This window comes from Gallinula chloropus (assembly GCF_964237585.1).
Source record: "Gallinula chloropus genome assembly, chromosome: 9".
Taxonomy (NCBI): Eukaryota; Metazoa; Chordata; class Aves; order Gruiformes; family Rallidae; genus Gallinula; species Gallinula chloropus.
In genome coordinates this window covers 960,790-985,077 of record NC_140094.1, presented here as the reverse complement: position 1 = coordinate 985,077, position 24,288 = coordinate 960,790, and the positions used below count along the sequence as shown (strand labels likewise).

Here is a 24,288-nt window from a genome sequence, read left to right as displayed (position 1 = left end):
TGCCCTAGTTGTGTAGCCACTAACATCTATAAATGGGGAATGGAAGCAAATGCAAGCTCCCTGAAAGCCTCTAAGCTCACTGATCGCTGAAAGATGGTTTAATACCTGTTCTCATAACCTAAAGATCATGTTAACCTTGTTTTTAGTCCCATCTCACATAGTTGTTAAACCTTCAGGTAATTCTGCAAGTTAGCACTTTCTCTAAGATGGAGGGATAAACCCAAATGCATCATGAAATATCAGAATCCTTGCACCTATGGAAAGTAATTTTAAGATTCCCTTACAACAACCTATGCTTCTTTTATCTTTTGAGTGGAAAGGGGTTTTTAAACCACCTCCCTTGCAACACCAGGATTCAGCACTACTACTAAACCTAACAGCAGTTTGGATCAACTCTGGGTAAACACAGTAAACAGCACAGGAAGTAGTTCATGCTTAGGACTTGCTGAGACACCACCCCTTAAAGGTAAACTGCTGACCAGCTACTACCCATATGTGATGCTGACATTGAAAACAAGTATTCCTGTGTGATCCCCAGGAAAGGGTCCCTTTCATGGATTAGCACAACATTTTCTTCTCTACGCAATTTTTAGCGCCTCTGCTACTTCCAATGCCTTGGATTTTCTAGCCTCCCCTGCTGCCAAAAAGGTGGCAAGCAGTGAATATATGCACTGCTCTGGGGATCACTTACACTCAGTGCTGACCATTTCAGCAAGTCACAGAACTTCATGCCATGTTTAAAAGCCCTGATTGGATTTGAGGAATCTCAGAGCAAGAAAAATTAAGAAAATCACAGTTTCCTTAGATGTGTTAACATCTTACATCAGTTCTTAATTTACTCGTTTTCCTGTCTTGATAAAAGGCTTTTTACCTTCTTTAATTTCTGTAGAATGCAAAATAATGGTCCTAAGTAATTTCATTTTTGGAAGCACATACACTAGCACAGTATGTCTGTTTTTTAAATAGAGGCACTGTCACAAACAGAAAGCCTGAAAAGGTTTTAAGTCCCTGGAACCTAGACCCATGTACAATGGAACTGGGGTGGGAACACCACCTTAGCACAACCATAACCTCCAGATAACAAGGAGGCTAATGGGTCATAAATCTGACCTGCAAGTTTTCTCTGGGCAAATACATAAACAGGGCAGGTTTTCTTCCTCTGTGCTAGTGCAAACAAATTTACAAGACTCCTCTTTCAGGAAATTTATTTCTGAAAGCAGGCTTCTCACACACATCATTTTACTTGTGCACAAACACTAACACAGCAGGAGAAAGCATCTTATCATAGCTTAAAGAGAAACAAAAAGATCTGTGCTACTTGTAAACTCTGAGTGCTTAGTACTTTAAAACTAACTGAAAGGCAGATTACCTCCAAAAAGTAGAATTCAGGAGCCTGTTTTTCTCAGTGCTTAGGGGTCTCAGACATAACTCAGTCTGAAAATTTAGTACTGCATCTACTGTCTTAAAAATGACCACAGAGTTGAGATATTTACTCTCAAGGAAATGATTAACATTCTCTCACCTTTTCCACTGTGAAGACTGTGCCTATGAAGAGAAGAAAGATCAAAACCCTCTGGAAAACAAATCTCCAGTTGCCCAATACTTAATGATACCTCAAGCAAGCCTGTCTTTTAAAAAACATTACCAAATTCATAAATAGAGTAAAAAACTCATCTAAGGTTAAAAAATAAATATGAACTACCATCCCACCAGAACTAAAACATTTTCCTTCCAAAGCTGTGTTCAAAGCTTGTGATCATGTGAAAAAACCCCCACACACCTAAACCTCCATGCTGAAATCCAATTACAGAAGACAGCTCGATCTGGTTTTGGTTTACAGCAAGACTGCCCGTGAACTAGAAACAAAATTCAATACAGCATGGTAGCATCAACAGCCACATAGTATTTCTTCTCCTTGGACTGACACGAATAGCTAAAGCAAATGCTGGGTGGTGCCCTCATGATTGCATGGAAGCTTCTGACCTGGCCAAAGAAAAGCAAAAGATGAAATGTCTCCTGCGTATTAGAAAGGAGCCTGTACAGACCTGCTACTGTCATGGAAACACAGGACACTGGGATCCACAGTATAAAAACCAAACAAGAACATTCTACTCAACTCTGTGCAATAAACAAAATGGGAAATAAAAATATAGAAGCCAGCACCTCATCAAAGCATCTCTATTATTTGTACAGTAGAATTAGAATTCAATTAATTGTTAGTATGGCATTTTCCTGGCTGCTGCGTTTTTGAGGTTGCTCACATTGCTCGCATCTTAGTCTTTAAATACAAGGTCACTTAATGGAAACATCCTTGAAGAAACACGGTTTCTTCAGGGTAGCTGTGAATCCAGCAGACAGTGCTAACAAATACCAACTCAGAATTCAACCTCCACAGTAGCTGGTTATGAACTCACACTCACACGACTATTTGCTTTACCTGGCAGTCGTGACTGGACAGCACATGCCCTACAGTACCGTCTGAAATAAAGGGGCAGAAGTGGTCTGTGTGCTCTCTGATTCATCTTTGCACATCTAAGCTCATTTCCACTGAAAAAACTGGGTGCAGTAACAAATCCAGGTATCTATTCCCTGGTTATCAGGTGGGGAGAAGCTCAAATAGCCCAAATGAAAGCTAATACACACTGCTTTTGAAACTTGCTCAGCTTCACATTAGCACATGAGAGTTACAACTTGTTAGTAAATTATATGCAACAAACCCCCTCGAGGCAAAGCTCTCTACAATTAGTTCCAGTTCATCCATAGATGACTCAGCCTTCTACTTTGATTACAGCAGAAAATACATAGCATGCTGAACTGCTTCCTACCACAAATATGCTGTGAAACACCAGAGAGCTTCCTCAAGTGTGTGCCTACCTGTCCCTCACAAGGATAGTTTCTTTCAGCAATAGATCCCACAGCCCTCAGTTGGGCTGTCATCGCTTCAAAATGCCCACAGAGGGTTTGGGATAAGGTCAGCATGGTGCTCTGACTTGCCAGTGTAACTCATCAAGCCTCAGCAAGTTGGGCATACTATGTGTCACAGTAAATAGAGACAGAATCAAGATTTCACACTGTTAAGATTCTTCCACACATTGCTACCTTCAGAGTGACTAGAGACAGGCCACACTTCAAACAAAACAACCCCCTACAATGCTGAACTCCGTTGTGAATGGCTTAAATCATGACAGTGGAATTAGCTTCTCACAGATCTGTGCAAATGTATCACTTAGAGAAATGTTATGTTTTCTAATGTTTTCACACAGGACCAGATAAAAATCTGGCCATTTAAAGAAAAACTCAAGAGAAGTAAAATCCCTGCATATCACAAAGGTACTCAAACTTTTCTTCTAGGCTTAACACATGCATATAGCTTTTGTCACTGCTGCATGCACCAGCTGAATAATTTAACTGCATTGAACAAAGTTTCTACAGGTGAGAGAACTGAACTGTGACTTTACTTAAAGGGGATAAAAATAGCTATTACACAAGTACTCTTCAGAAGACTGGATGCCCAAAATTTAAGAAACAGGGTTTTTTTCCCTGATGAATTACACATAAGACACCCAAATACTTGACCATAATACCCACCAATAGAGCTATATACTCATTAATTTTACAAGACCACAACATGGATTTCCCTGAAACCTGCATTGTTCAAATCCCACACTGCCATACTGCACAAGTAACAACATACACGGCAAACTACGAAGCTACCAGGAAACTGGGAAGCAGCGGTCAACAGTTTTGTTTAGGGGTGAAGAGGATGGAAGATGCCTAACACACAAAAAGCACTGCTTTCAATGGACTTCCAGTCTTTTCTCTTTGGGGAACAGCACACTATTCAATCTCCCCTAAACAGTGCTCTTATCTAACTCTAAGAAATAAGGAAGAATAAATCAGCCCAGGTCATTCTTCCATTAGAAGAATCACTTCTGTGATTCTGCTACTTAACCTTGCCAGAGAGTTGATACTGAGTCCCAACAGGATCCATCACTTTCTCAAACCATACAGGTTGCACCAAACCTCCAAAAGAAAGAACCCTTTCTTTCAGAGCAAGAAAACAATTTAATATTGGAAAAAACTCCAAACAAAACACACAGACACCCTGAAGTTTATATCTCTTAGGCTGGAACTAGTGTATTAATTCACTTTTCCAATATTATGACAATTAAAGCGTACTTGAAACACTCACTAATTTGGAAACTACAGCTTTTGCAATTAAGAGGTTAGGTTCTCAGCACACCTCAAAGCAAACAGAAGCAACTCTAAACCACATAAATAGCGTTTATTTCAAAAACTTTCTGCTAAGTACTTTGAAATGTAGGAGCTTAGCAGCAACCAATGCTCTACTACACATCCTGGGTTCAGCTAGGACAGAGAGAATTTTCCTTCCAGTAGCTAGTGCAGTGCTGTGTTTGGGAGCCAGGACAGAGCAATGTCGACAGCACACCGACCGCTTCAGTTGTTGCTGAGCAGTCAAGGACTTCTCAGCTTTTCATGCTGCCCTCAGGAGAAGGCGGGGGGCACCCAGGAAGCTGGGAGGGGACACAGCCAGGATAGGTGACCCAAACTGTGGATGTTTAGCCTGGAGAAGAGGAGGCTGAGGGCAGACCTTATCACTGCCTACAGCTGCCTGAAGAGAGGTTGTAGAGAGGTGGGGGATGGTCTCTTCAGCCAAGTAATAGGACACAGGACAAGGGGAAACGGCCTCAAGCTGTGCCAGGGCAGGGTCAGAGCAGATGTCAGGGAAATATTTTTCACTGAAAGAGCTGTCAGGTCTGGAACAGGCTGCCCAGGGAGGTGGTTGAGTCACCATCCCTGGATGTGTTTTAAAAAATGGTAGATGAGATACTTAGGGATATGGTTTAGCATAGGACAGGAACAGTTGGACTTGATGATCTTAAAGGTCTTTTCCAACCTTGTAATCCTGTGATTCTGTGAAACTAACCGAAGAGGGTATTCTATAGCAATGACATCATACTCAGCATAAAGGGAAGCTGGTTGGGGGAGGAGCACACAGTTTGGGATGGTCTGGCTTTGGGATGGGTCTCTATGGTCTGAGTTGTGTGGTTTGGAGTAAAGACTGCATTATGTATCACTGGGTTTGTATATTTTGCTATAGAGTCCTGTTGTTGTCATTTATCCCTCCCTTTGCTGTCCCAGTGAACTATCCTTATCCTAATTCATCAAGTTTCCCTTTGCCTTCCCATTTTTTTCCTCCCTTCCTCATACCCCACTTGGGGGGGGAGGGGGTGCAAGCAAGGAGTCTACAGTGCTCAGCTGCCAGCTGGGGGCTAAACCACAACAGGCAAAAGCAGAGGGTTATTTCCTAACTGTTCTTAAACAGCCAGAGCTGGGAATCAAGAGAAAAAGGTTTATAATCTAACGTGTCACAAGTATTCCAAAATGTTCACCTTCTAGTATGTAAAAAGTTGTGAAATTGTAGCAGTTAAACCCTTACCAGTATGTGCTGTAACTACTGCAATCCATACACACAGTATGCTGAACTTTCTCTTGTTTTTCTGTTTTCTTATGATTGGTCATAGGAAGCTGTGCATCTTCATAATGCTTTTTTGCATGGCCATTCACGTATCTAAAAATAAATGAAAACCAAAAACATTTACACCAACATTCCTTGAAAATAAGAAGAAAAAAGGCAGCTTAATAATCACCCAATATTTATACAATCATTAAAACAAGCAATTCACCTGTATGGAAACAGTAGTTATGTTTTCTTTTTACCTCTTTATTCTCACATTTTCCAAACTGATCTCTCCATCTCCTTCCCAGCAACCACAAACTCACATCCTTGTACAAAACCTCAAGACCCTGAACAGACTAATGTACCTTCACAACTGACAAAGATAATAGCTCCCTTTTTCCACACCTGTATGACATTAGTTCTTCATGTTGCTTTCCCAGATACTTTTCTTAAAGCTCTGCTTTTTTCTCAACCCAGAACTCACGGTGTCTGGGAGTACTTTAAGAGTGCTTGACCCTCATATGAAAGGATATCCATTTTAAACTTTCCTGTTCTGCAGCATGATTTAATATTAGAGCATTCTATGTTATATAAAGTTACTGAATTTGAAATGCTCTAGGACTTGTGGTCACATAACTGAAAAAGAAATCTAAAATCCTACAGCTTTGCTGCTGACACAGTGAACACTTTCAGGTTCAAAACTTGAGATCTAGAAAATTTAGCATCTTCAATTAAAAAAGGGGTCATTACAAATGCAAGCACCCTAAGTATCAGTGGAATATCATTAACACTTAGAAATGCATGGCCAGACCTCAGGTGAATTTCCCCTTCCCCATTTCTCGCTTGAATTCAGAAATGCTAACCCATAGGAACTTCATGGTCCAAATAAAGTCTTTGTATTCTAGGGCTCTTCTCACATGCAGGTGTAAACATTTCTGCTAACACAGCTGTGCTAGTTAAGGAACTGAAGCCACAGGGTTACCAACATCGCTGTGCTGGCAGAATCCTGCAGCAATTATGTCATAACCTGAAGGAGACAATTGTGTTTACAGGAGTTGATTTTCTGCCTGACAGTGCAAATGACAGGTTTACAAAGCTGTGCTCCCACCTGAAATGCTCTGTTGCTATAACACGGTCAGTAACTTTCCTAATGGCTCTAACCTGACAAACATGTTTTCAGGCAAGGATCTCAAAAGTTCTGCTTCTCTTCCTTTAATTTCAAACATTTTATGAACAGAAGGATACACCGTGTGCTTTCATGACCAGAAGTGCTCCCATTATGAGGTATATTACGTTCTTCTCATTCAATTATATTCCATTCTAAGGATAGGAACAGTTTGCAAAGTCAAAACAACATACCTAAATACCTGACTCAATGTCTGTTAGCTGCACACAAGAAAGGTCTGGTGAAGTAGTATTCTTTATATATATATTCTTATAGAAGTAGTATTTCTTTTAAGAATTGGTAACAAGTAAAATATTCCCAACTATCTATTTCACACTATCATGGAGTTGTCCCCCTCTCTTAGTTTTCCCCAAAGTTATAAAATAAATAAATAAAAATATTTAAAAGGGGTGATGCTGAAAACTCTGAATAAGAGACACTAATAAAATTGTGGCACTTACTGCTATCCAAATCAAAGAAACAAAACCTGAAGTTTATTGAATCCATTTTAAAAGACAAACTCACTGTTTGATACTTGTCCAGAATGAATGCACACCAGCACAGATGCTCCCCTACACATTCACATCTCAGATCCTTTGTCAAGGCTAACTGCATTCTCATTAATATGTGCATCTCAAAGACTTAGGCAGCAGCAGCAGATTTTCTGTAATTATCCAGACGTTTAAGTAACAGCACTGACTGTGTCATTCCTTCACACATTATTTTGGTGTACTTCAACTAACAGGGACAAAAATCAGGTACACTGTGAAGGAATTCTGATGGTAGCCAGTCTTTGTATGTCATGGCAATAACTTTGTCCCCAAACTGCACTACAATACATTTAAGGTATATGCTAAGCTGGACAGTTGCCATTTTTCACAAAATTTGCTGTGCCAGTTTTGGATTTGTGGCTTTCCAAGATTTCTTATTGGTTTAATCTTACTACAACAGAAGTATCTCTTACAGAACAGAGCTTTCCAATCATCCACTGAATGAGTAGTTCTCCAGGCACTCTGAGCTGAGCAACCCCATTCACTGTATGCTTTCCTTTGGGGGAGGAAGCTGGGTATAACTTGTTCAGTACAAGCATGCAACGTTAAATGAGATCATAAAAGGTTTATAACAGGGAAATATAAGGCACTCATGAAAATTATGATCTAACTGCCTGAGAGTTGAGCAACAAAGGAAAAAGACAAAGGTCTGATTCACAGATCTCCACACTGACACTTGGTACGTACCTTCCACAATGGACACTGGAGCACGTCAGACAGACCCACGGGCTTTTATTTGACCGGCACACTGCAACAGGTATTAAAGAAAAAGAAAAAGCAAGCATCACCAAATGAATTGGCTGGTGTTACAGTTACATAACACATCCTGAGCCCTAGCAATACTCTGCTGACTCTGCCTCAGCAGCAGTTATATAAAAAAGCCAGTCATGTTCATTAGCCTATATTAGGGACTGAACTAAGAGACTAAAAATCTATTGACACTCCAGCACATTAGTCACCTTCTGCCTTGGTTTTTAGCACACATTTACCTGTTACTTTCCATAAAACTTTGTCTGTTTGTTTGAATTCCATCCATGTGAGATCTACTTGATTTTGCAATACAATACAGAAATAAGAGAAGCACAAGTAGCAAAAACTCTGGTAAAAGTTTAAAACCCTTTTATTGTTTATAAGGCAGTCCACCACACACAGGGAAAAAAAAAAGCCACAGCATTTCTGTTTCATAACACTAGCAGTACAAGAAGCTGTTTTAAAGAAGATATTGCAAGAAAGCCAGGCAATCTGATAAGAAGCACACAGAATAAATTATTGTGCAATGCATGATAACACACATGATTTATACAGTACATAATTCCTATGCTGCAGTGCTGGTAAAGGCTTTATCCATGAAGATTATACCCTTTGAGGAGAAAATGGAAGGTTAAAAGGTAACACAATGATGCTCTGTGATCGATTCAAGACACAATATGGTATTTAATTTTTTTAGCTGTCATCTTGGTCTAGAAAAATTAAATCAACATGGATGTTTAAGCCAAAGGGCTTAAAGGGGAAAAAACAGCAGAGTAGAAAATGATGAAACACCACCTCAGGGTGAAGACACAGAAATGAGGTATTTCAACTGCTACCCCAAGCCAGTAGAGAAGTCTGCAAATTTAGGTTGGAAACAATATCTCAATAAGTAACCCACGTGGGCAGAACACAGTAACAGGCAAGCAGAACAAAATTCCCATTAGTCAAGGAATAGTGTGTGCAACTCTATAAGCAATAGCCATTTTGGAACTACAACTAAATCAACACTGAACTCTCAAACTGAGACGAATTCCAATTTGGATCATGCTGCTGATGGACGAATGCAACAATATGCAATGCTTAGACTGGAATGAAGTACGATTGTTAACAATTATCCATTACCACACACCCAACTAATATGATGAGAAAAGAAAAATGAAATGTTAACTCCACTTTTGCAAAAAACAACAGAAAACAACAAAAAGACAACAATTATCTCAAACAAAAAAACAACAATTATCTCAAAAATACGAAAGATCAGGGTAACACCTAATTTTCCTATGCACTATAAGTAACTGCTTCCTGGATCAGCAAGTTGAAGAGAATCACAGACAAAAAGTAAGAAACACAACAGGCCTTGAGGAAGAAGGGAAAAAGAAGAGGACTGAATCCTAGCATACATGTACATTATTTATATTGTTATTTGTTGTGGAAAAGCTTGAGAACTGCCTTCCCTGCCTGGACAACTCAGAGAAAGGAACTGTGGTAACTGAAGCATGAACAGAGGCTGCTTCAGAGCATCATCACCTGAGCGAGCCAATTCAGGACTTCTGGCAAACTCAAAAATACATTCACCCAGCTACAAACCATGGTACATATCAGACTTCTAAAATCAATAACTACCAAGAAAACAAGGCTAACAGAAGCGAAAGAAGCTTCTTCATCAAATTACATGCTAATTATAGAAATAGAGGTTAATTTTTCAATGGGACAGAAGTAACTACCTTAGCTGGTTAAAAAATCTGATATACTTTTCCACCATTAGTTTTCACATCTTCTATTTAAATCAGACAGAAAAATATAAACTAGCTAACCCCACTTCTTAAAAGAACTGTTTTCCGGATTTTAATTCATTATTACAAGTAGTTGTTTATTTCAACTCACAGACCCAATCCAAGGAATGTTCTATAGAAAAAAGCACATTCCACAGAAATATTCTTATTTGAACTATTTCAAATTCTTCAGTAAAGACTGCAGATTTGTTTTCTTCAACTTCTGCAATTATTATTTTACTCAATAAACATGTTTTCTCACGTTTTAGCTTTCTGGGTATGGTTCTCCAAAACCAAGTTTTCCTATTTCTAAAGTTGATTGGTTCCCACAACTGGGATGGTAATCTTGCAATACATAGAAGACAGCCAGGTAGAGCTGTTTGGGCTTAAACTTCAACTTTTCTAACTGGAAATGTATCTAACCAACAGGTGGTACTAACAAACAGAAAAGACAGACCTTAAATAGCCATCATAAGTTAAAAATGGGCTACTTGGACCACCAACCTAACCTGATACAATTTTATTTTCTTGAATTGCACAAAACTAAAGGTAAAAGGTTTACTAGAAGCCAAAACCATTCGTGCACTTAAGCACAGGTTAAGTGCTGCATGAACAAAGCACTACCCTTCGCTTTCCTTGCCAGGAACAAGAAAGAGTCTTCCTCACATTAAAACCCCAGCAGAAATCTCCCACTTTGAATTAAGATTTTTCATTTCACTGTGGGTTCATCTATGGACAGACTAGGATCTCAAAGGTCAAAGCATTACAACGCCAACTATTATTCTTACTTTCTACCACGTACGGGCCAATCACAGTTTCACAGTGACATGTTTCAAATACCAGCGCCGCTTGCTTGTCCAGTGTTGAAACTACACTGCAGTAGTGCTCACTCTGCAGAGTTCACACCAGGTTTAAGTGTTGTGCACAAAGCCAGCAAACAAGTCCAAGAACTCTGCACAATGCCAAAGAAGTAGTGTTTGTATCGGAGAGTAGGAAAAGATGTCTCATTTGTTTGCTTTAACTTTTAGGAAGAACTTTGCTCCAATTGCATCACATTGGAAACGTGTAGTTTATTTTCTGCACAAACATCTCCTCCCACAAAGAACTCAAATAACATGAAGTGACTCTCACTAAGATTAAATACAGAAGCCAGAATTAAATTTGTGACCTACAGTTGCTGTGCTCTGAGAGCATTCCACAACTGATGGTTTTGAAGGTTAAGACTGCATTCTGTATTTGTCTAAGACTGGCTAAGTATGTACCTACAATAAAGCTTGGCCCTGTATGTATTCCTCCATTCAGATCCTGAAACCGTTATAGTCTGTTACTATTAATAATAAATTAGATTAGGTTGGAACTTCAGGCAGGGGTCTTAACAAGACAAGCACCATAGAATGCACAGTAGAAGTGCAGACACTGCCCTGAGCTGCTTATAATATAAATTAAAGGTAGACAGTCCGGCTTTATCTGTGAAGTACTCCTTTCAGATGTGGTACTGACATGCAGGCACTAGGTTTAAAAGTAAACCAGAAACAAGAGAGACACTTTTCAGGTCAGGCAGTTACACAGAACCCTAAGGAAAGACTCTCAAACCCATCTGTACAGTTACATATGTCTTCCTTCAATAACCAGTACAGATTTGGGGCTTGGGGTTTTTTAGTGCTATTTAAAAAAAGAGGAGGGGAGGTGCACTACATCTGCACTCCCACTCTGGAATAAAGTTATGTTCAACAAACATCTTAACCACATGAAAAAAAACCAAACAACCAACCCACAAACTCTTAACTATCTGTTTCTTACACCTTATTTAGGGGTATTCAGACTAAGGAACATTGGCTACTTAGCCTGAACTGAAGTGCCTACTGCAGCAGTTCCCAGCTGTCTCATTTTGCTCTATTTTTAGAATAGCTTTAAGTGGTTAGGCAAAGATGATACCAACATGTCAAAAGAAAAAGGAAAGCAACTCTGCAATGCCACAATGTTGACTGAAGAAGTAAGTCATTTGCCATTTTACATCAGTATCAGCTTGTTCAGAAGCTCAGAACAACTATTTTTCATCATTTAATAGAAAGGGGAAATACTGTATTTTACAGAACAGTTTCTCTAACTGGAATCTGAACACTTGGTATACAGCCCAGAAACTCTCCTGTAAATGCACAGGGGTGTTAATGCATCCCCAAGAGAGCAAACAAACAAACACCACTACACACAAACTCATACATAACTACAGGAACATTCAGAGATGTCCCTCTTCCTCCAGCTTCCACTTCCTGTAACTCATCCTGATAAACAGCGTTCATCATGTTATACCAAGCAGAAGGAGTAAGATATGGCTAATCTCTTCAGCACTCTCCTCACAGGGCCTCCACCCCATCTTACCCTCACGATCACTTGAATATGTACTTCTGAATCCTGACTACTTATTTTCTTACTGAAAACTAACTCCAAGTGCAGCCTTGAGAAACATGAGCCCTCCTGGCAAACACCGTATTCCTCACAGAACAAAGCTGCAGCTTTCCACCACAGGAAAGCTACCACTGCCTAAAAGCACACAAGTAACCTGTGTAACTAACACTGTTGCTTCAACAGCACGCTGTGTAATACAGAAAAAGAAAAAACACAGGCAAAGAAAAAAAAGAAGCAGGAAAAGGAGGAAACAAACAGGAAGCAGTTTCTGCAAGGCAGCCAAGTTAAGAAACCTGCAAGACAGTGTCCACCAGTGATCTGACAGTGGCACAGACACTTGATCAGTGCACACCCGCGACTTCACCAGTCACGGGAGCACAGGTGACCCAAGGCCATTAGCCACTACAGAACTGTGCTTACATCCAAGTTCTAAAATAGTCCTTTATTACATCACTAAAGAAAATGCCACAAAGTATCAGCAGACTAAGAGGAATACTTTGACCCTTCTGTTGAGAGCACATCAAATGGACATTAGATTTGGGTCACTGTCACTACACTATTTCCAATAGTCTCCACAGCCTTCACCAAACCACCCAGCCTTTGTTCTCAAAAGGATCAGTACCAACATTAGTATCTTACTTCTATAATTATATGGTTAAGCTACAATAACATAGTGACCTGCAGAGAAACACCTTTGGACCTTTTTGCAGTTTGGTTTCTGTTGACACAGTAGGTCAGCTACATTGGTATAAGCTTAACTGGAAAAGGCCACTGTTGCTCAACACAACATCTGCACAAGGAACAATATTTACATAGTTGTGGCTGCACTGGTATACTGACACTGTGCTGAGCAGACGTAAGTACTTGGTGATGAACACAGATACACACTACCTGTGTACAGCTGTATGTATGTAAGCATGTGTACAGGCACACACATATGTATCTAAAAAAAAAGGTAAAAAAGAAGCAAGAATACTAAGAATTCTAGAGAAATAGACTTACTTTTGCATTCCATACCTTTAACTTCATTTTACCTAACAAACCTCCAGTGTCCTGTTCAATTAAGGTTTGGTAGCAGGACAACGTTTATTTGTTTTACTCCTAAAAGAACATGAAAAATGGGGTGAGAAGGGACTGAACAGTCTTCAAAAAGAAGTAGCTAACTGCATACCAAGATGTGAAACCCCTGAGTTGTGAAACACATTCCTTCTGTCTGTGGCATCAGGCCAAAGGAATCAGACTACAATCTGCCTCCTCTAAAGATCTGGAAGTGAAGGTGAGAAAATGAAGAATGAGAGTATAATAATTTACTATAAGAATTTTATCAGCATAGACCAGAACTATACTTACTAGCCTTAACACCTTGGTCCTTGGTTTCATTTTACTTTAAGGCAAAGGTAAGTCATCCTGAAACTCAGCACTCAACACAAAACTTTGAAGGTGACTTGCCAAAACAGCTCTGAATTAAACACCTGGAATGTCTCACAGGCAATATACTAGCAGTACCATCTGAGACTGTTCTCTATGAAAGCCAGCATTTTAAGTAGGGAATTGTTGAAGTTATTAGGCTATGAGAAATATCAATGTGTTAGATGCTGTCCCCTGTGCTGGGGTTGGCAAAAAGGCTCTGCCCACCACTGGAATCTACAGCTGTGGAACTCCCCTTCTATGCAGGAAAGACATCTTTTCAAAGGCTGAATAAATCAGCTGCAGAATGTTCTCTGCACAATACCCATTCATTCAAGATGTGACTGACTCAGGTTTAATGCGTACCCCTCCCACCCTCACAAGGCCTTCTTTCCAGACTACTCCTAAATGACAAGGGAGGTCCAACACTGCCTTCTGTTAAAGACAGCACTTTCCATGAACAAGTAGTTATTCAGGTGAACAGAAAGACAAAGCAAGGGAGTTTTTACACATTTTATTATACACCAAACCTGCAATTTACAGCTTTTACCTAGGCTGCAGTCTCTGCAGCAATGAATATCGATGCATTCTGTATTCAAAGTCCTCCAGGTGAAACATTCAGTCATTGGAATTCAGACTGGAACTACGGATTTTTACACTTACAGTGAAGCATCCAACATTACAGAGCCAAGTGCAATCTTTCCTTCTGGCCCATAAACTTGGTTATATATCAGTGTACAAAACAGAACAGCTTCTCAATGCAAAAAATTAGAAATCTTAACACAGAACACCAGTCAAGACCACAGACCATCTGGATTATGAGCAGAATTAGACACAGTCACTGAAAAAGAAGCCTAAAAAATACAGGTGTCCTCCAAAGTCAGTCAGTACTTTTACAAGCAGCATGTAAAAACTTGTAACAGGCAGTGCAAAGTTACTTAGCAGCACATATGTATTAACAAAACCAATCATGTTCCCAGTTTCTGACTTCACATTGGTTTACGTATTTAAATAGGCAACTGATACAAGCATACAAGCAAGATTTGTTATCTGACCCTACTGTCTGTTCATATTCATATGAAAACAAAACTACTGAAAAGAGTGGCTCAACTAAACATGCTGTTAAAATGGTAAGACAGAACTGGCATTAACATACAGAAAAGCACACTAAATCCAAGCAGAACACTAACATTACTTTATAACCTGTGAGTAAGCTCCAGAACTTAAACACCAAGCTAAACAGCTATGGTTGTTGATTGGGCTATTTTTTGTTTGGGGTTGGATTTTTTGTTTGTGTGTGGTTTTGGGTTGTGGGGGATTTTTTGTGGGGGTTGGGTTTTTTTGGGGCGTTGGGGTGGAGTGGGTGAGAATTGGTGATGATGATATGTTTAAAATGTATACACATATGGTAAAAGTACCTGTTCTACATTCTAAGAATTTAAGGCTAGTCAATTCCAGATGAGTGACTAAGGAAAACCAGGTGACTGAAAAAGGATGTAAATGTTACAAGACTGTTTTTTGAACCTTTGAGTAGGCTAAAGCCCCATTCTAGACAGAGAATACAAGAAAGAGGAACATTATTGGCTCAGAAAACCAGAGACATGTTCTACATTTTACTTACAAGCCAGTTTTACTGTTTGGGTTTTATAGACTATTCCCGTTTGTTTTCAAACTTCATTTCACATAAAGCTCTTACTTCTAGCCTACCATCAGCCACAGCACAAGAAGTTCATAAACAGACTGAACTTGTTCTAAACTGTTTGATACTAGATTAAAGTCAAATTGATATTCTATTTATAGAAGTTTTATTTGTTATAAATCTTTATTGCCTACTTTAGAAAAACAGCATTCTAGTCAAAAAGAAACCAGACTGATGAAGAAATGTGTTTAATGATACTATTTAAATGTTTTGGTTTAAAATCAACTACCACACACATACCAGAAGGTAAGATTAAACTTCAGTTAAATTTAAATCAAATCAAGAGAATTTACAAGGAAGCAAATTTCCTGGTAAACATTACTAACAATACAAAAAAGTTAACCACACTTTCAGTGTTTTCATACCCTTACACCAAACATGCCCAATGAAGAGAAATCTCAACATTATCAAGTCTTAGCGTGACTCAAATCACATTCAAATGTAAAAGAATAAGAAAGGGAAAGTAAAAAAGGAAAGAAAAAGAAAAAAATGAAAGAAAACAGAAAAAAAATGAAAGAAAACAGAAAACTAACCCTCCCTCATTTTACAGCTATGAAAAAAACCCAGTTATTTCTTCTGCTATTATCTTTCAGCCAAAATCAGAAAGATCAAGTTCTTAGTGAGACAAGTCATTTTGTGATTGTGAGTGAACTTATGAAATCAACTAATATTTGTGCTCATGTATAACTGTACATGTGATTTCCTCCTCTTTGTGACCACATAAAAGGATTGCTCAGTCTCATGTAAGAAATTTCACAGTGGGTTGCAGCGACTCACTCTATTACAATAGAAAAATCACATGTAATACAGACATGCTAAAGAACAACTGAGTACAAACATAAAACATAGGTAGGTGAACAATTTTTCATCAAGTAAAGAGGTCATTGAAATCCCCAAAACATTCCTAACTTTTCATGATGTTTGTCAAAACCCAGTATGAATAGCTTATGATTAGCTCCATCCACTTGTAATTCACCTCCTCAGCCAGGTTCAACCACAATGGCTTACAGTTCAGTATTTTTATTATACAATCAGAGTTCCACATTGAAAAACTTGTTTGTTAATAAATGCATGCTTTTTTTAGTCTGTCCATAGTTGAAAACCACACAGGTAGGTATGGAAAACTTCTTTGTAACAGTGTAAATAGCCATGTCAGTTCCTGAGGAAGTGGTTAAATGAAATAGGGGGTAGAGAAAGAAAAGGAGATGAAAAACAAAGAAAAAAAAAAGATGGTGTGGAAATGGGGGGAAGGTGCAAAACCAACATTAGATCAGCTACAGCAGCAATATACAGAGGCACATAGAGCATACTGTGCTGCTGCTTTTTTTTTTTTTCTATGGTAAAGAAATAAAGCCACTTATTACTACCATTCACACATACAGGTGCTCAGCTCTCAGGCTACAGTAGCACCACTTCTACATGCCAACTCAAACTTCAGGTCAAGAAATGTCACAGGTTGATCTTCCTGCATATACCACATAAATCACATTCGACCTGAAAGCAACAGTGAGAAAACATGAAGACAGAAAGATGGACAGAAAAACTAACACATCAGTATCAAGCTTATTTAACTGAACAACTGTGTCCAAAAGCATATTTTAAAAAGGCCTGCCTCTGTTTCTTCTTCTTTACATTCTAAAAATAATTTCTAGTGCTTTAGCTACTTTGATAACTATTTAGTGTCCAAATTTAAATACATACATATACACATAATTTAAAAATCAAATGGCTTCTAGCCCATACCAATATTGTTCCTCATTATACTAACAGCATGCCAACAAAAAGAGAATTACCCAGTCTTTATGTTAGAGCAAGACAGACAAATGCACATTTTCAGAAAAGCACAGCAAAGCCAACAGTGTAATTTTTAAACCCATAGGGAATCTTCTTGCAATCAATCACAGGTCAAACCATTCAAGCTGGAAACAGGAGGGCACAGAGGAGAAAAGCAGCAAGAAGGCTTCATCCTTCCTTTGTATAACCTAGCAATTAATTTGATTATCTGTAGTCCCCAATATTTCACTCCTGCTTTCTCAATGCAAAGCAAAGGCAGTATTACCAACTACTCCTAAAAAAAACCCCAAGAAATAAAATGCTCAGTGGACAAAAACATTACCAAATGAAAAACTTAGGAACTAAAGGTTTAAAACCAAAACAAACTGGCCAAACAAACACCTTTTAAAAAGGGTCATGGCTATCTGGAGAGAATGCACCTGTATTTTGACACAGACAGGCAGATGCCTACATTCACAAGGAATCCTAAATGTACATTACCTTGAAAAAAATCAGTGTCTGCCTGTATAGTATCAAGAAGGACCTCCAATCCCCACTCCCAAGCTTGACAGTACCAGATTGCTTTTTAAAAAGTTAAAAAGCTGTATGCTTGCAAAATTGGTGGGTTAACTTCCAGAAGAATCACCTTACTTTTGAAGGTTGCCTGTGGGTATTGTGTTTAGATTCACATGGGTAATAAAATCCAACAAAGAAATTTCATAACTACAATCACAAGATCCAAAATTGCACACTATATTCCAAGGGGGAAGAGGGGGGAACCCAACCACCAAAGCATTACTTTGACATACCAGTTAAGATGGCTGAATGATAGGAGCATTCACCACCTCAAATACAATATCAAGCATTCTCTTATAATCAAGGAAATGAATCATCAAGGACACAAAATCTTACCCTGCTCCAGTAATGAGGACACCATAAAGCAATGAGTATTTCATGAGACATTGTTCTACTCTACAGTAAAATTTTCCTCCAACAATCTCAAAATAAAAATCAGAAAAGCCTTAACTAGTTTTCAGATGTAAGCTTCCAATTAAGTTGCACTTTCTAACTTCCATGGATTATTTCAATTAATGAATTTTAACCACTTTTGACCTATGTACCAAATGTTTGTTAAAACAGAAAGCAAAGCACAAACAGGTTGATAAATGATGTGTGAGTGGCACTGATCAGATGAGGAATTGCTCAAAGCTTAATTTCATTCCAAACCTTGGGTCCAAAACTTGCTCTCTATGAACCTCAGGCACAGACAATACAGAGAAATTAACCAGTCTCACTCTGTAAGCCTTAGCACCTTGCAGTGATCAGAAAAACAAAGTAAGAATAAGGCACTGATCTTGTTTAGCACCTGCACATCTTGAAGGGCTTGGGAAAGGCAGGTAAAAATTATTATCCTGCTTACATTCAATCCATCTGTAATGAGATTAGCAATAATCTCTGGATAAATCAAGAGTCTGCCATGTACACACTTCCGCAACACCTCAGCCTACCCTGTCTCCTTACCATATGGCACACTTTGAAGAGACATTTCAAAACATTGATTTTTTTGTTTTTAAGCATACTTCAGAGCAGTCAGTAGTAAAATCTGTCCTTCAAAATTATCAGAAAAGAGTAGATCCCGTTTCAAAACAAAGGCAATGTAAGTGCCTAACTACTTCTTCCCTCCGAAGCAGTCTCTTTCCTCAGCTGTTGTTTAGGATTTGGGAAGGACTGATTTTGTTGACAATTTCTGAGAAGAAAAATCTAGAAAGTATTAATCACCATCAATTTAAGTTTGACTTAAAAAAATATCAAGTACTTGAAAACAGACTCCCCTTCTTTGTAATTAAAAGGAAAATTAGATCTAGCTTATAAGGCCAAAATGGAGACCTTTACCTCACCTTCATAAGCATGCATTTTCTAATGGAATCAGTTCCAATACTGTGCTCTATCACACAGGCAAAAATAACTACTGACCCCATAGTTAACTCATAACAAAAGTAACCCAATTCAAATGGGAACCCTCCAGCTTCTGTGAGTTCTCTCTCTCCACCTGTATTCAAGTAAAAATGGAAGGATAGAAGAGATGAGGACATCCACTAATAAAAAGGAAAAAGCAGAAGGAAAAACAAATACTCATGGAGGTGAAGGAAAAAGCAGAAGGAAAAACAAATACTCATGGAGGTGAAAAAGAAACACTAATGAGGTGCTGAGATGAAAAGCAAAGCCAAGACAGTTAAAGTCTATGTACCTGAGCTTTGCAGTATGTTTGTTTTGGAGCTGACTGCAACAGTCCAAGGCCAAAGAACAGTGTGTGGCAAGATACTGTTACCTACCCCAATTAAAAGAGAGTGATTTAACTGATAGAAACAAAAACTGGTTAGAGATGGGGGAACGACAGAAAACATCAAAAGCAGCCTGACCCAATACAGTCATGTTCTTGAAGGTTCTCCTATTTGACCCAAAACGCGCTCTCACATATAAACAAAGCATTCAGGAATATCCAGGGTTATTCTGAACTAACAGATTTTATGTAGCAATTTAGCAAATGACTTCAAACACAGAAAAAAAAAAAATCCCCATTCCCTAGGCCTCAAACAGCTTCCTGCTAGCTCTCCTCTGCACTCCTTACCATCCCAGCATCATTTGCAAATGCCACAATGTATGTTCCTGACCAACCGTGAAATTACTGCTCTTCAACAGAAGTCAGAATGCAAGAAGCAGATGCCAGACAATATATTTAGCTTTCACAGGAAATACCAATCTACAGCCTGAATTGCTCTTCAGTATCTAACAAAATTTCCTTATTTAAGAAGAAAAATGCATTCAACTGACAGTGATTTGAAAAGTGACTGTTTTAAGCATAATTCAGAAATAAAATTAAAAAAAAAAACAAAACCAAACCCACACCCACCAAACCTCTGTTTCAGTAGGCACAATTGTATCTGTCTGCAGTTCTGCTAAATAGCAAGCTTCACTTTCTACACTGAACAATCAATGAGCCCCATGAAAACAAATCCTCCACCACGTAGGAAAAAGCTGGAAAAATTCTGCAGACTTGCACAGGTGTGCCCAGAAGACTGCAACCTCACTTAGGCTCCCTGTGGTTTCACAGGTCCATGAAAAGCTGTTGAGAAATACATCTAAGCTGTTCCAGACTACTTTTCATAATCACATGATTTGCACAACAGTGCTGAAGGTGTGGCACGTCATACAAACTCAACTGATTCAGCCTGTGACAACACCTCCAGCTACTGTGCTTCAGCACAAGGGTTGGGAATTGAAGTGCAGGGAAAGGCTGCACTCTCCTTGGAATTCGCAGCCATCTGCATACAGTAGTTCGTGTGGCAGCACTAAAAGCAATTTGCAGTTTCCATACAATTTCTACTTTATATGTTCATCTCCTCTCCTCTTAAAAGCCCAACTACAACACCAACCAACTGCCTCTGGATCTTCAAAAAGGCTTTCTGTCTGCAGATAGTCTCACAGCTCCTCAAAGCACATGTGTGCTGCTTTCTGCATTGTTTACTGTACAGAGCATGCTTGACCCGCTTAAATACTCAGGGGAAAGCATGACATTCTCTAAACAGGAGTGCTTAAACTCCCAGACTTCCAAACTACACAAGAGTAACGTCACAGATGGTTTAGACACACTTAAAAATTAATCTACACCCCTACTCTTTAATTTGGAGCAAAGCCATTCATAATTAGGTGAACACATTTGTCAATGCACCCTCCTAGTGCTTTTTTAAGACTCTTCCTTCACCACAAGACCTTCGTAACAAATGTGTCAGGTAGCTACAAGGGGAACTGCTGTAGTCCAAAAGAGCAACCGAGGCTGATGCACACACTCCTCTAATAAATCCCCTAACTTCAGTGAAGCTAACTTCCAAATACCAGCATCAAATGCAACATCTCCTTCACTGTACAATGTCACTACATTCAGTATCAAACAACGTTCAAAAGTGCCTTCCAATTCCCTTGTGAAGTTATTGCTGCAATCAGGAGTTTTGTGGAGAGGTGAAGAAAAGGTACTTCACCAATACACGTCACTCACTGTGACAATTCCAGCTCCTCAAATCACAGAAATTCAAGATAATGATAAAAATAGCTACTGGCAGCCTGAACTAAGAACTTGCTCTCCAACCTATTCTGCAATGTTTTGCTATCGCTGGCAGGTCACATGGCTGCCAGAAAGCTTCCTGTATCAGTATCTTCACTTACTCTCTCTCCTTTTCTGGAAAGGTCAACAGCAACTCGGAACAGGACTGACAAGTTCTGAGTCATTTTAAGGCAATGTGCTTGATGAGATATGCTTTATTATTACAGACTGCAGAAAATTATCACCTTTTTTTTTTTTTCCACCAACTGAGGCGACACCACCAACAAAAAGAACCACGCTCCCAGAATCTTAGAAAACATCAGAAGCAATAGAAAATACATTAAATTTCGATGGGGTATACACAGCGTTTTCAGTGGTTCATCTGACATTACCAGACTGCAGCAAAACCAGCAAACAAGAAATGGTATTTATCGTGAACTGACAGAAACTAGTACTGATCTTTAAAAAACTTATCTCAATCAAATGTGCACAAACAAGAAAGACACAATTCTATGTATCATTTGAGAGCTGATGTAACCATAATGACATATTACCAGCTGGAACTGAAAAGGGAAGCATCACATTTTACTATTCCAGTAGGAATGCAAGATTCATCTTTTTTAAAAAAGTATTTGCTTTAAATTTACAAGAGCATACTGTTTGTTAATCAGAATGTTTTAAATTCAGTGTACCTACCTTTTTCTCGAGACGCTTGTTAAGAATTCAGTGATTACCTATGTCAGTCCTGTGTGACTTACTATCTTAACTTTCTTAAAAAGCACAGCAAAGACAGACACTCCCCTAGACACGGTGTCATTATCAATCTATTCAGTTCCCCAAAGCGTCCAGCACATTCTTCCCACATTGGCTGATCACCCAGCAGCTGGTTCTCCCTGCAAGTGCTGGTTTGGGAGAAATACCTCCCAAACAACAAAGAAAAAATTGTTCTAATACTTTAACTTCTTTCTTGAGAAGCAGCGTGCCTAACAGAATCCTGTAGCTGTGAACAGGCTAGTTTTTGAAGCTGGATAGTTATAGTAATGTCCAAAGATGTGTTTTTAGCTTTGGCAAGTTTGTCTTTTTAAAGTTCTCTAAAGGGTGGTTCCCTACTGCCATATGGATTTGGTTAACAACTCTGCTCACCCATGATATTCTGAAGATAACAGATGGAGCTACAGAGTTTGATGTCATTATTTTGGGTTTTTTTCAGTAAAGAAACATCCTGATGTTTCAGACAACAGATTTTCCTGTCTTGTACTCCTTTAAGAACTCTCCACTTTATTCCACTGTAAAGCGCACTCCCTCTAAAACCAAAAGCATTACAGAGTAAAATAACTGGTTTTGCCAAAGGAAGCAGCAGCACTACCACACCTTGGCTCCAGGAAACTGCAGGCAGGGAAGAACTGAAGTAAGCAGCAGCCTTCCCACACAAAAAGCACCGATGCTATGAGACAAAGGACAAAAAAACTTTCCTTTAAAAAGAAGAATCACCTTAATATATATCCAGCACTTCGGCGATCCCTGACCAGCCATTCCTGAATGCGGCTTCCTCCTCAGTGCCACGGGCTGCTCTACGTGCGGCCTACTTCCTAGGCCTACTTTCTATGCTGAACATACCTCCCTGCGTCTGCTTTTATACTGAGCGTAAGTAAACACGTTACAGCTACAGCAAAGAAAAACGCGTACCAAAACCGGCAGCAATCACCAGAGGTTATCTGTGTAGAAGTCTGCAGAGATCCATTAGAAAGTTAAAACACTTCAGGCACAGCAGCTTTAACAAGGAAAGCCCCTGAACAAACCCGGTCACACCCGGGACGGTACTGAAGACAGGATGCATTTCAAAGACGGTAATTTGCATTATTAAATCAGCCAAGTACAAAAAAAAATACGACCTCTGCGCTCCTACCGACCCACAGAGGAGAGTAAGGGAGAGTGACCCCCAGACACCCCCCACCACCACCACCTTCAGCGAGCGGCTTGCCCCTTGGATTCAAGGGTGGGCCCACGCTGCCTTCAGCCTCACCGGTCCAATCAAAACTACACTCTCTCCAGCCCTTTCAAAAACGTCTGTTAAAAAAGGCAATCTCAGCCCGGTTTAAAAACCAGGCTGATCCCGCAGCAGATCCCCAGCCCCGCTCCGCGCCAGCCCCCGCAGTCAGGGTTCCCCGGTACAAGGCTGAACACGCAGCTCCTGCGGCGGACAAAAGGAGGCAGGAGCCGCGATCTCGCATTCCTCCGGGCCCAGCGGGGCTGGGGGCGGTGGCCCCCGGCGGAGACAAAGTCTGCTGCCCGCCTCGGCCCAGCCAGCCGCGCTCCCGCACCGCACAAAGCTCTCCAGGGAAGGCCGGGGCAAAACTTGGGGCTGCCGCCATCCCCGACGCGGCATGTGGCGGCCGCTCCACGGGGAGCGTAAAGGGTGGAATAAGCAGCGCCGTGGCGTTCTCTCCTCCTCCAGACCTCCCAACCCCGCCGGACGGTCTCCGGCGGGGCGGCTGACCGCGGCAGCCTCCCTCCCCTCTCTACGACCCCCACACCGTGGCCCCAAGCCCGCCGCGGGGCGTCCTCTCGTCGAGGGGTTAGGGCGCTCCGCGAGGTCCGCACCGGCCGCGGGAAACAAAGGCGAGGCCGGCGGCGGCGAGAGGCGCTCGCCCGCCGCTCAAGGGCCGCGGGGCGGCTGGGCCACCTCAGGCCGTGAGGGCCGGCGCAGCCTAGGCCGCGCCGGGCGCACTCACCGCTGCAGCACCAGGAGGAAGGCGAGCCCTGCGGGAACTTGGCCGAATCGGGTGCGATGCAGACGCTGGAGCCGAGATGCGGACACTCCATGGCGGACGAGGCGGCGGGCGGCTCCTCGCGGCGCTACAGCAACGGCGCCCCGCGAACAACAGCCATCTTAGAGCCAACCTCGCGATCCGCGTGCCGGGCTTTGCGGGCAGCCGCCCTCCCGTCCGCGCCCAACGACTCCCTCACCCCGCCTCCCGCCGGGCTTTCCGAGAAGCCAACCTCCCGTCCGGCGCTCCGCCGACCGGGCTTTCCGCGCTGCCGCCACCGTTTCCCGTCTGGGGCGAGGCGGAGCGGCGCCGGGCTGTGCCTGGCGGGGTGCCGCGGACTCCTCTCGCGCGCGCCGGAGCGGCCCGCGCGCAGCCTCTCGCCTTCCCCGGGCGGGAGCTGCGGGGCCCGGGGCTGC

At 40.8% G+C, this 24,288-nt stretch overlaps 1 protein-coding gene across 1 annotated transcript in view; it reads right to left on the bottom strand.

The window, feature by feature from the left end:
* The window catches only part of USP3 (ubiquitin specific peptidase 3), a gene marked incomplete at its 5' end in the record, with an annotated part of 43,117 nt that extends 19,190 nt beyond the window's left edge, over nt 1–23,927 (bottom strand). The window contains 3 exons of the mRNA XM_084267783.1: nt 5,462–5,593; nt 7,886–7,946; nt 23,837–23,927. Coding sequence (XP_084123909.1) covers nt 5,462–5,593; nt 7,886–7,946; nt 23,837–23,927 — 284 coding nt within the window. The remainder of the gene's footprint in view (nt 1–5,461; nt 5,594–7,885; nt 7,947–23,836) is intronic.
* Between the last annotated feature and the right edge of the window lie 361 nt (nt 23,928–24,288).